Source organism: Notolepis coatsorum (assembly GCF_963971535.1).
Source record: "Notolepis coatsorum genome assembly, chromosome: 2".
Taxonomy (NCBI): Eukaryota; Metazoa; Chordata; class Actinopteri; order Aulopiformes; family Paralepididae; genus Notolepis; species Notolepis coatsorum.
In genome coordinates, this window is record NC_140166.1 from 220357202 (window position 1) to 220370116 (window position 12915).

The following is a 12915-nucleotide window of genomic DNA, read 5'->3' on the forward strand; positions in this document are numbered from 1 at the left end:
ACCTGGTGGGGTCTTGATGCCTGGCATCATTGACCTCTCCGGGCCCCCGTTTTCCAGGGGATCCAGTCCCTTTGGTGGGTCTGGGTCTTCCTTCGCGCTCCGCTGCTACGGCCTTGCCACAGGGTTGGGTTTGCTCTTGACCCCGTGATTTCTGGGGGCAGTAACGAGGTTGTTCCTTCCGTTCGTTCCCGGGTGGCATGCGGGTTGTGCGTGTGTGTAGTCGTGGGGTCAGGCCACGGTCTGCTCACCCTGTGCGTTGAGTTGCTTGAGTGCCTCTTCGCACGGTCGGGTCCGTCGCCCTCCAGGGAATCTCCAATAGGGGGGGTTGGGGGGGCTCGGTCCTCCCTGATCTGATGGTTGTGGGGGGCCTCAGCGGGGTGTATTTGTCGGCCGATGGCTCTCGCTCGGCCTCCCTTGTGCAGAGAGTGACGCCGAGTGAGAGCCATTACGAAACAGAACGATAGGTTATAACTATAACCAAGTTCTGTGAGTAATGGTGACGCTCGGCGTCCGACGCCGCTGCAGCCCTTGATCTCACCTTGTGGTGAAAGCTTGGGAACGAGGCGAGTAGGTGGCCACACACCTGCTTATGAAGGTAAGATGATAGGGGTGTGGTCAGACGAATATTGGGATGTAAAGGTACATTGTGGAATTTTTATTCAGTGCGCGTGCACAAGCGAGGTACAGTGCAGAGAGTGAGGCAGAGCGTCACCATTACTCACAGAACTTGGTTATAGTTATAACCTATCGTTTTATGACCCATACTTAGTCCTGGTTGTGGGTTTTATAACCCATACTTAGTCCTGGTTGTGGGTTTTATGACCCATACTTAGTCCTGGTTGTGGGTTTTATGACCCATACTTAGTCCTGGTTGTGGGTTTTATGACCCATACTTAGTCCTGGTTGTGGGTTTTATAACCCATACTTAGTCCTGGTTGTGGGTTTTATTACCCATACTTAGTCCTGGTTGTGGGTTTTATGACCCATACTTAGTCCTGGTTGTGGGTTTTATAACCCATACTTAGTCCTGTTTGTGGGTTTTATGACCCATACTTAGTCCTGGTTGTGGGTTTTATAACCCATACTTAGTCCTGGTTGTGGGTTTTATAACCCATACTTAGTCCTGGTTGTGGGTTTTATAACCCATACTTAGTCCTGGTTGTGGGTTTTATAACCCATACTTAGTCCTGGTTGTGGGTTTTATTACCCATACTTAGTCCTGGTTGTGGGTTTTATGACCCATACTTAGTCCTGGTTGTGGGTTTTATAACCCATACTTAGTCCTGTTTGTGGGTTTTATGACCCATACTTAGTCCTGGTTGTGGGTTTTATAACCCATACTTAGTCCTGGTTGTGGGTTTTATAACCCATACTTAGTCCTGGTTGTGGGTTTTATAACCCATACTTAGTCCTGGTTGTGGGTTTTATAACCCATACTTAGTCCTGGTTGTGGGTTTTATAACCCATACTTAGTCCTGGTTGTTGAGTTGAGGTGGGCATGTTGGACACTTCGACACGCTGCAGGGAGGAGTGGGAACCGAACAGGAGCCTTCCGATTACCAGACAACCACTCTACCTGCTGAGCCACTGTCGCCCCTTCTGTCTTTCTTGGTAAAAATGTAACCCCAAGGGTCCTTGGATTCCCAGAAATACACCGGCCAAGTGTGAACGGACAAACCGTTCTCGAGACGTGAAGGAAACACAGGTTAGTTCCTTCTATATTTACATGGCATTGCGCAGTATGTTCTCTTATTGTGTAGTATGTTCTCTTATTGTGTAGTATGTTCTCTTATTGTGAAGTATGTTCTCTTATTGTGTAGTATGTTCTCTTATTGTGTAGTATGTTCTCTTATTGTGAAGTATGTTCTCTTATTGTGTAGTATGTTCTCTTATTGTGTAGTATGTTCTCTTATTGTGTAGTATGTTCTCTTATTGTGAAGTATGTTCTCTTATTGTGTAGTATGTTCTCTTATTGTGTAGTATGTTCTCTTATTCTGTAGTATGTTCTCTTATTGATGGTAAATGGCTGCTTTTTTATATAGCGCTTTTATCCAACGCGCTTTACAATTTGTTACTCACATTTTACCCATTCACTCACACATTCACATTTCACACACACATTCACACACCGACGGCGGAGGCAACCATGCAAGGTGCCAACCTGCTCATCGGGAGCAATTAGGGGTTAAGTGTCTTGCTCAAGGACACATCGACACGCTGCCCGGGAGGAGCGGGAATCGAACCGGGAACCTCCGGATTGTCAGACGACTGTTCTACCTCCCGAGCCACTGTCGCCCCTACATTATGTAGTATGTTCTCTTATTATACAGTATGTTCTCTTATTATACAGTATGTTCTCTTATTGTGTGGTATGTTCTCTTATTGTGTAGTATGTTCTCTTATTGTGTAGTATGTTCTCTTATTGTGTAGTATGTTCTCTTGTTGTGTAGTATGTTCTCTTATTGTGCAGTAATATGTTCTCTTATTGTGTAGTTTGTTCTCTTATTGTGTTATACGTCTTTGTGCACATTATATTTTTGGCCATATTAAAAAAAAGTCCCCAGCGTGAATGAAATCTATGCATCTAACTCTCCCTGGATGTGGATATACCACACGTTGATATGGTCAAAGGAAATGAGTAACAGTGAGTAATTGTGTTGAATTATCGTCATTATGATTTTAGCTATTTAGCTAGAAAACATTCTACTTTACCACAATGTGCAACTCCACACTCAAACAACACAACTTCAAACCTTCACCTCTAAGCTACATAATACTCCATGGTGAGAGAGGGACTGGACCTGAACAAAGACCCATCGCTCGGCAGCGAGAGGAGACTAAACGTCCCCCACTGCCTCACAATACCCACGGCAATTAGGATAAACACTCAAATGATTTCCTATTTCTTTGAGAGAAAAGAAAAGACACGAAAGAGAGAGAGAAAGAAGACTCTTGCCTCCAGCGCTGTTGAACAGTCGATAGCATGGAAGAATATGTCTAAAATGTAAAAAAAGAAAGACCAATTATTTATAATAAAAAGGCAGAGATTTGAAATGAAACAGCTCAGCAAAGTAGGGCCCATTGTCTGCTAGATGAAAATACACAGTGACTAAGAGGTCATCTGAGAAGCTCTCAGTGCAAAATATCTTCTTGAGTATGAAATGATCTCATCACTGTGGCAATTTTTATATTATATAACTGTATATGACTTCCTTGAATCTGTGGAACATGTGTTTTTTTTTTATTAGGAAAATCTGCTTTTAGCTTCTGTGCCACCAGAAACATGGCATGTTTTGCAATGCACTTTAACCCTTTCACTGCCACACGACAGAAGATTAACCCTTTACTAACCCTAAACACAACCTTGTTCTCTCTCTTGTAGCTTCTCCTTTAAAACACAACCCTGTTCTCTCTCTTGTAGCTTCTCCTTTAAAACACAACCCTGTTCTCTCTCTTGTAGCTTCTCTTTTAAAACACAACCTTGTTCTCTCTCTTGTAGCTTCTCCTTTAAAACACAACCTTGTTCTCTCTCTTGTAGCTTCTCCTTTAAAACACAACCCTGTTCTCTCTCTTGTAGCTTCTCCTTTAAAACACAACCTTGTTCTCTCTCTTGTAGCTTCTCCTTTAAAACACAACCCTGTTCTCTCTCTCTTGTAGCTTCTCCTTTAAAACACAACCCTGTTCTCTCTCTTGTAGCTTCTCCTTTAAAACACAACCTTGTTCTCTCTTGTAGCTTCTCCTTTAAAACACAACCTTGTTCTCTCTCTTGTAGCTTCTCCTTTAAAACACAACCTTGTTCTCTCTCTTGTAGCTTCTCCTTTAAAACACAACCCTGTTCTCTCTCTTGTAGCTTCTCCTTTAAAACACAACCTTGTTCTCTCTTGTAGCTTCTCCTTTAAAACACAACCCTGTTCTCTCTCTTGTAGCTTCTCCTTTAAAACACAACCTTGTTCTCTCTCTTGTAGCTTCTCCTTTAAAACACAACCTTGTTCTCTCTCTTGTAGCTTCTCCTTTAAAACACAACCTTGTTCTCTCTCTTGTAGCTTCTCCTTTAAAACACAACCTAGGGTAAAGTGACTACTCTGGAGGAAGCTGCTTTAATCCAATGAGCATTGAATGAGTGATTATCGATTCATAATCCCAAGAGATCGAGCATTTTCCATTGGTTCTCCCAGCCGACGTGACCATTTATAGCATTTCCAATCAGAGTTGTATTCGCTGAGATATCAACGTGTCCCCTGTGTGTGTGTGTGTGTGTGCGCGATCGCTTTGAGGAAATCAGAGAATCGATTTTCAGCTTGCGGCCCCAGCGTGCATACGTACACATATACTATCGATAATCTAGCGTTTATTTGAAAACGATTCATAAATAGGCAGACAAATGACAGTTTTTGTGTATTCTAGAATATTCCAGTAAACGTCTTTTATCATGGAATCTTTTTATTTTCCTTGAAAATGAGGGCTTTTCAAAATGCTATAAAACGAAAATGAACCGATAAAAAAACAATCCGCTTCGACAATGTTGACTGGAAAACTAGTCATTGATAAGCGACGGGCAGATTAGACACATAGCCATAATTTAAAACATAGATTAGGCGTTATTAACGCTAACATTGAAGTGGATGGTGGGCATTCAAGCACTAGATCGTGCGCCCCCTGCTGGCACTCAAAGTGTTAATGTAAACATTGATATTTTTAACAATGCAACATGTTAGAGGGTTCCTTGAACCATTGAATCGGAAAGTATAGTATAAGTATAACGTTCATCCCTTGCCGTGCATGGTATCGTGGTGTTGTAATGGTGGTCAGCACAATATAGTCAAATACTTAGAAATGCTATTATAATTGCTATTAAAACTGTTAGCAGATAGCTCAGGAGAAACCTCCACGACAGACAATGAGCTTGTGTACCTTTAAATGGTAATGAAATAATGAGAACCAAAAGTGAATTCCAATGATAACTTAGTTATAAAGACTTAACTTAAGAAGAGGCAGGCAAACGGTAGTTACAATTCTATATATTTTCTGTATTAAACACCAGCGAAATAAATCACAGTTCAATCAGTCAATCAATCAATCAGGGGATTAAATCAATAAAACAAAATTTGCAAAAGCTTGGAGAATGTAGTGTGATCTGGAGAACAGGGACAGGCGATGTACATGAAGTCTGTGATATTTGAGGGTTTGAAGACGGGACACAGTTATAGTGAAAGTGATAATTAACTTGATTTGATAACATAATCAGCAGCCCAGGTGTCTTCTCTGGACGCACGGTGGGGGAGAGTCTTATCAATCACCTGATCTATGCCGATGATTTAGTCATACTGTCCCCCTATAGTGCTGGTTTACAGCTTAAAGTCTGCTCTGTGTATGGTATACAACCTGATATCAAATTCAACCCTAACAAGAGTGTAGTTATGATAGTGAAAACTAAGGAGGACCAGAAGCAAAAGTGGGTTATTATTCTCCCACAATCATATCCAGAGGTCATAGAACGCCATCGTTGTCCAAAAACTGTTAAAACAAGTCAAAGAGCTGCACTGTTTTCTTTGGTCAGTATAATGTGTTGATGCAATGAACATGTACTTTCTCCTGAACTGGACTGTAGTGTGATGTGCATCCTCAGGGACTATGATCTGTTTACTACTCTACTGTACATCAATAGTACGATAGAGCTTTCTACAATGCCCCTGTTTTTCATGAAAATACATTGCCCTATATATGGAAATATGTGTTTGTGTGCTATATTTAATGATTTTAGCATAGGGGAATGTATGGCTTCCCGGTTGACAATGTGCATAACGATAAAGCTGTACAAAGTAATTTTTATGCTGCAGTTAAATATTCAATCGCAGTCATCTTACCTACCATACCTTACAAAAAGGTATCATCCTATTTGCATATTCTTTGCTCGCTACTGTAAGGCAGCCTGGGAGACTTGGATGGCTAAGGACAGAAGAAAGACACCTCAACCCAGGATTTCATCAAGAAGTTAGAACTGTTTATTTACGATCTAGGAAGCACTTTGTTTTGTACAACAACAGCTTGACTCACAATGATGGTTTTATAGGAAGGACGTAGCATCACAAATCAACCAATAAGAGAATATGAAAATAAATACATTACAGATACCATTGTCCAATCAACATAGCAAAAGAGGAATACATTTCAACGTTGGCCAATACGATGTCACTGGGCCATAAGTGTCCACGCCCACCTCACACTCCAGACAGCTTTACACCCCAGACACCAGAGTACTGTACATACAAGGCAATGTTGAGACTAGGATGGATATACTGCCAGAATTGTTTAATAAGGTAAAATAATAAAAACAACTCATTTCAAAGACAACTCTCGTACCCTTTCTCTGTCAGGTGAAGAAGCCTGTGATGGCTTCACTGCCTCCCAGCCCCTCCTTCCACATTTAACTACTAGAGTTTATCTGGCACAGATCAAGAGCAGCCACACACGATTGAACACCAAGCTATGGATGCACTCAGAGTAGTTCATATATTCAGTAAAAGATATGCCAAAGGAAAGGAAAGGGTTTCAAACATTTCTGTTTACACAGAGAACACACACAGATTACCACTGCTGCAAAAGGTACAGGTTCAATTTACTGATTATAGGCATACACGTATTTTTTTTACTGATTACAATACGCTTTCAAAGTAATTTAAGTCTTATTTTTGGTTATGGTTAAACGACAACATGGCCAGTGAGCTGTGGTGTTGAGCTACAGTATATTGATTGACCCGACATGTCACGAGAATACCACCAATAGTACACCAGTCTACACTTGGAAGATCAGGAAGCCACTGAAAGTGGTGTGGTGCTCCCTATCATCATACACAGCTTCACACAGGATAAGCCTGACCTTGTCACCAACATCAAGCTGCAGAATCACTGTGCCACTGGTGCTGCCAAACTGAGCCCGATCATGAAAGAAGTAGGTGCTGACTTGAAGTTGTCCATTCTTCAGCAACTTGGCACCTGAGGTATAACGTTTGGTGTGGCCAAGGGTCGTGAAGGTGAAGTGATACACGCCTCCGACTGGAGCAGTGAAGATACCTTTGACAGAAGGACATTGTAAAGATATTTTATTATAACATTCATAATAATGTAACACTTAACGGGGTGTAACGGTACACAGAAGCCACGGTTCGGTACGTACCTCGGTATTGGGGTCACGGTTCGGTACGAGTTCGGTACAACAGAAAAAAAATATTTATAATAATTATTATGAATATAATTTTTCTTTTTCTTTTTTAAATGTATATATTATATTTATGATAATTATTATTATTAAATAGAATAATGTTCTATAGGCTTGCCATGGTAGTCAGTGATACTGGTGTCATTCTGTGTTCAGGCATCCACTTGCCTACTGCCCCTTTAACAACTTATCCTTGCTAAGTTTTACTTTCACTTCTAGAGAGAATTTAACTTCACGACAAGACTGAATACTAGACAACAGATGACATATTACAACAATGGCAGAGGATTATTTGGATTTAAACACAGTGGAGCTCAGATGATCAGTCCGGAAAAGTATGTTTATTTTTTTAATTGATTGTGCGCCTGTGAGTCCGGCGGGGGAGAATGTTGATGTGTTTGTTGGCGTGTGTGAATGAATGAATGAATGAAAACTTTATTTAACAGATTGCAGAATGGGTACAATACAGTACGGCTCAATACATACAATTGTTAAGGGGATGCAGACCTGAGAAAGACGTTTGTCTTGTTTCCATCAGGGTCCCCCATTTTCAATTCATATAGACATATATGACATACATGACATACAGATAGTCAGTACTGCTACATCTATACATTTATGACATACCAGATTTGCAAATACAGTACTGTTTGTGATACAGAAGGAGTCAAGAAAAGGGAGTATATACATTTGACGTAGAAACTGTACATTGGAGGTTGGGTGGGGGGGGTTGGGTACATTGGGATATTGACAACCATACTGGGTAATTTACATTGGAGGTGGTTGGGGGGGGGGGGGGGGCGGGGGGCATACTGTATAAACAAGTAACACTGTACATTGAGGGGGGGGGGGGAGGAGACACTGTACAAACAAACACAATTGTACATTGAACTATTGACAAAACCATACTAGGTAAATGACTGTACATTGGAGGGGGTTGGAATGATTGGGTTAGGATATTTACAGGGGCCAGTGTTGAATTGCAGTCTCCCGTAGGTGTCCCTTGAGAGAGGTTTTGAAAGTGGGTAGTGATCCACATTCCTTTACAGCTTTGGGTAGGGCGTTCCACATTGATGTGGCATAATTGCGAAACGTGTTTAGTCCCTTATTTGAGCCGAATCTGTGTGTGTGTCGGCGACGCCTGTGTGTTTCTTTCCATTGGTTTCATTTGGTTAACGTTATTGGGCGAACAAGAAAACTGTAAAGTGTAATGACCCTGCAGCTGTTCCAATGTAAATGCTGTTCTCGCACGGACCTCACGAGTGCCTGCATGCATGACTCGTGTGTGTGCGCTGTGGGGCGTATTCGCCGTATGGCTGCGCGTACCGCACCGTGACGGCCGTACCGTAAATTCACGGGACGAATACACGTACCGTTACACCCCTGCTTAACACACAAACAATATTTCAAAGAACTACTAACCTTCATACTATCTTTTACTGCACTTTGCTACTAAGGAATCTACCTTGCCTATACTACATTTTTATTTAGTCATTTTATCAAAAGCATTATTTCACTTGTGTTCTGTGTAAATGTAACGTATAACATGGCAGTTAAAATGAATGCAGGCTTCATTGGAAATATACACTCATCAAAAACTTTGCAGGCTCAAAACATTTCAACCCCCAGATACATTACCTGTGATCCTGTTGTAAGCATTGGCAAAGTTGGTGAAGACGTGTTTGAAGATCAGAGTTTTACCGACACCAGACACTCTCACTCGTTCCATATTTGATAATGAAGCAGAGAATGCCACTCCGTCTCCTGGAACGTAGGCTAAATTAAGAAGAGAGATATTTTCAGCAATGAGCATTGCATAGGAAGAGCTGTCGAAGTAAAACAAATTTAATAAAGATTTTTTTTAATACAATATAGCCTATAGATCCGATCAGCGGTTCTTGAGTTACATGCCGATATGTGAGGCATGCGCCAAAGTCTTTAGCAGATTTTTTTTTTTTTTCGAATACCACTCCCGACTCCCGAGGATCTCGCTCCGTCAATCACTTGGCGATATCGAAAGTTATTGGAGAGGGTTGTATCCAATGAGTGTGGCTTTCCAATGATACCCTGCATGGGGATGAACAAATCAGGGATCTAGGTGAAAAGTCACGAGCGAAACTTATGCGCCGAATGCTTTGGGAGTCTATGAGAAAATGGAAACCTGCAGACCTTTTTTTTTTCTTCACTTTTTACCAAAATCGCTCTATATCACTAATTTCTTAACGGATATTTATGAAATCTGGACATGTACTACACAAGACTTCAGGCTATGGACCGAGGGTGTTTTTTCAGCCATACCAATTTTTTTGGATATACTACTTTGGATTTTGCAACTACTACAGAACAACGTGAGTAACGCGTTTTTCTACAACTCAAGTTCAGTAACCTTTAGTTACTCTATTTCATTAGCACTAAAAGTGAATTATCTTTATTGTGTGAATTATCTTTATTGTACTTCAGAATGTCCTCTTTCAAAAGGGACCAGGCTCATGCATGTGCTATAAATATAAAGTATAGTATTTTGGATTGCAAAAAAGAGTATGCACTCCTCAAATTCAAGTTAGAAAATGGCCACTTTTGGCGGTGCCTGTTAAGAGGTTGAGAGCTGTCGGAGTAAAAAAAATTCAAATAAAGAAAAAAAAACTCCTAAGTAAGAACTGTAGCTTGTCACCTCAGCCACTGAGGCACCAAAGTAGGTCTCAGCATTTATTTCAGTGCTTGTACAGATTGGAGCGTGGCCCCATTAGGCGTGTGGCTGACAAGGCTTACACTTAAATGATTACACTTTACTTCAAGAAGCACAATAAAATAAATAATAGAACATAATAATTATTATTATTATAACACTAATAATAATAATAACACTATTATAATAACAATAAATAACGATAATAATACAATACAATAACTGTAGGAGTAAGTGTTGCTTTAGGCCCTTCTCACAGTGGTCATTTTAACATGTCATCACAGGTGTAATTAAAAACATTAATTATGGTCGCATTCCATTTAAATGTGTCACAACCATTCCGACAGGACAGCGTGCAAAATACCAGGCCCTTGCACACCTATATAATATAACACCTATATATATATATAATATCATTGCACCAGGGCCCTTGCACACCTATATATAATATCATTGCACCTGTGTTTACCAGGGCCCTTGCACACCTATATATAATATCATTGCACCAGGGCCCTTGCACACCTATATATAATATCATTGCACCTGTGATGACGTACCAAAACGGTCACTGTGAAAAGGTTCTATGACATATTCAGTGAATAACTATTACATTTGACTCTCAAATCCCAATTATCTACCTGCTTGGCTTTAATTCTAAACGTTAACAATATATTTCCATATGTTCCCACATTTTAATTAATAGTTCTTTATTAGTTCTTAGGTAAATATTCATTACTTGTGCCCCCTCGATTGTTACCAATTATACATACTGTTGAGAAATTAATTGTGTTAATTAATTACCTGCTCTCTTATCTCTGTTCAGTGGAGTGGATTGTCTCTGCAGCTCGATCAGTTCTTGCACCTTCACCTTCAGCTGGTTGATTTCCTTCTTGCTGGCATCTTCATTTTTCTCAAGGACTGTAAGTCTATGCTTTAAGCTTTCAGATTCCACAGGTTCCATGGACACATATCCAAGGAACACAAAGAGGAAACAGAAAGCGGTCTTCAACATTTTGCCAGATCCTATCAGGGTAAAGTATACGATGTGTGTCTCTGTGGTTTGGGTTCTGCTTCTGCTTGCGGGCCACCTCTTCTTATACTAATACCAGTTGACTTTGAGAAGGGGGGGGGGGGAGTCTTTTCTCTTATCTCAAAGCAAGCTCACCAAAGAGGAACTGACCCATCAGGATCTAAACCAGTTTATTATGGAGACAGGAACATTGGAGGCGCCTTTCAAAACACCCAAGGTCACCTTACAGGGCATACAAACAAAACAGTCAAGATTACAACAATGATCTTGGCAAAAGTGTCAGTGGAGTTACAAACAATGACAACAACAACAAGACAAACAGTGTATAAGTATGAAATATAAAACAGTGGCACACAGGGTACAGTTAGTAAGCCCAGTATGCAAGGCAGTTAAAAGACAAGGTTAAGAAAAGAATAAGATAAACAACAAGAAGTATAAATAAAAAACAGTGAAGTTAAAATAACTGGACACTGGCCACCGAAGCTCCCCCCTCTGATGGAACAGTCCAGGGTGGGTGTGCGTGGCGTCACAATCCGTGGGGAATCTGCGCATGTGCATGGGGAATAGGTGCTTAAAAATGGGCTTTTTCTCTGCCGTTTTAGTTCTGATGGATTAGGAATGGGTCGCGCCGTGTTCAGGAGATTCAGGCGCATACAAGTCTATTCGATCATGTCTCCAGCACCCCCACAGCCGTAGCTGCAACCACTTACATCACGGCTCTCATCCACATTCATTCATTTGCTCCTACCCGCAATCTCCTCCCCGATTTCAATGTAACGCGGAAGTGTAGTGGTCTATGGGGTGCAGGTGTGTGTCAGCCGGAGGAGCGGCTGAGTGACATCTACCGGCTGATTACCAACCCTACTTAGACCTGGCCCAGGTGCCACCAGGCTGCCAGATCGTAGTTCCTTATTTCCAGTCTGTCCGTATTCTCGTGCCTTGTTGTTCTCTTCATCAGTCCGTGTTCTGTTGTGCTTCTAACGTCCTTGTCCTCCTTTTGCTCACAGTTCCTGCCTGGCTCCACTCCCTGTTCCCCCATCTTGGATTCCCGTGGATGACCTCTGCCTGCCTGCCTGACCTCTCTCTCCGTCAACATCCCTGGACTGTCTGAATACCTGCTCCTGGCTACGAATCATCTGTTCTGTGCGCAACCGAGGGAACATGTATGCGCGTGCACGTGGCGTTTGGCCTACTGTCATATTACGACTGCACCACTGTTTGTAACATTATGTTATTTCGGGCATTCATAACGTTATTTCGCGCGACTGTACATTGTAACGTTAACACAGCCCAGCTGTCAACTGTACTTTGTAACGTTATGTTATTTCGGGTGTTTTATTCATAACAAACATTGACGCAATTCCGCCAACACATATGTAATATTAATAGGTTTTGCTCACAGAGAGATAGATAAATAAATAAACATAATCACGGTTATCTACCTCAACAACTGCATGTACTGTAGAAATGTATGTTTCAGTGCAGATAAAGGTACTTCACAAAATAACCTCTAAAACACTGCTAGAATACACAAGCAGTTAGGGTGCGCTGTGTTACGTTATGGCGTTATGAGTGAATCTGGTCCTCGTTTGGATAATATGTAAAGTACAGTTGACAGCTGCATTGCGTTAACGTTACAATGTACAGCAAAATAACGTTATGGCGTTATGGGTGAATCTGGTCCTCGTTTGGATAATATGTATTCCATTTCCGCGTGTGAGTGGCAAAAAAGAAACGCGTGTGAGTGGCAAAAAAGAAAATGCGCGTTGGATTGCGTTACCGGGCCAATCAGGCGAATGCGGAAGCACTCTTGGGCTGGCATTAATATAGACGCCGCCATTTCTACATGCACATATTACATAGTATAGATATGAGAAAGATGCATTGTCTTATTGCTAGCATATGTCTGCAAACATGTTGTATGTGTGCGTGCATGAGGATGTGTATGTGAAGGAGTGTTGTTAGGTGCGTTACCATTGCCCC

General features: G+C 41.3%; 1 protein-coding gene across 1 annotated transcript; it reads right to left on the reverse strand.

Moving 5' to 3' along the window:
• Positions 1 to 6793: 6793 nt before the first annotated feature.
• On the reverse strand, positions 6794 to 10951 carry LOC311223779 (complement C1q tumor necrosis factor-related protein 3-like; the record flags this gene model as incomplete). Its single annotated transcript, XM_084308546.1, has 3 exons — positions 10704 to 10951; positions 8855 to 8992; positions 6794 to 7071 (listed from the first exon to the last, which is right to left on the reverse strand). The coding sequence occupies exons 1-3, from the start codon at positions 10912 to 10914 to the stop codon at positions 6794 to 6796; spliced, it is 627 nt and encodes a 208-aa protein (XP_084164672.1). The 5' UTR covers positions 10915 to 10951.
• Positions 10952 to 12915: the final 1964 nt, after the last annotated feature.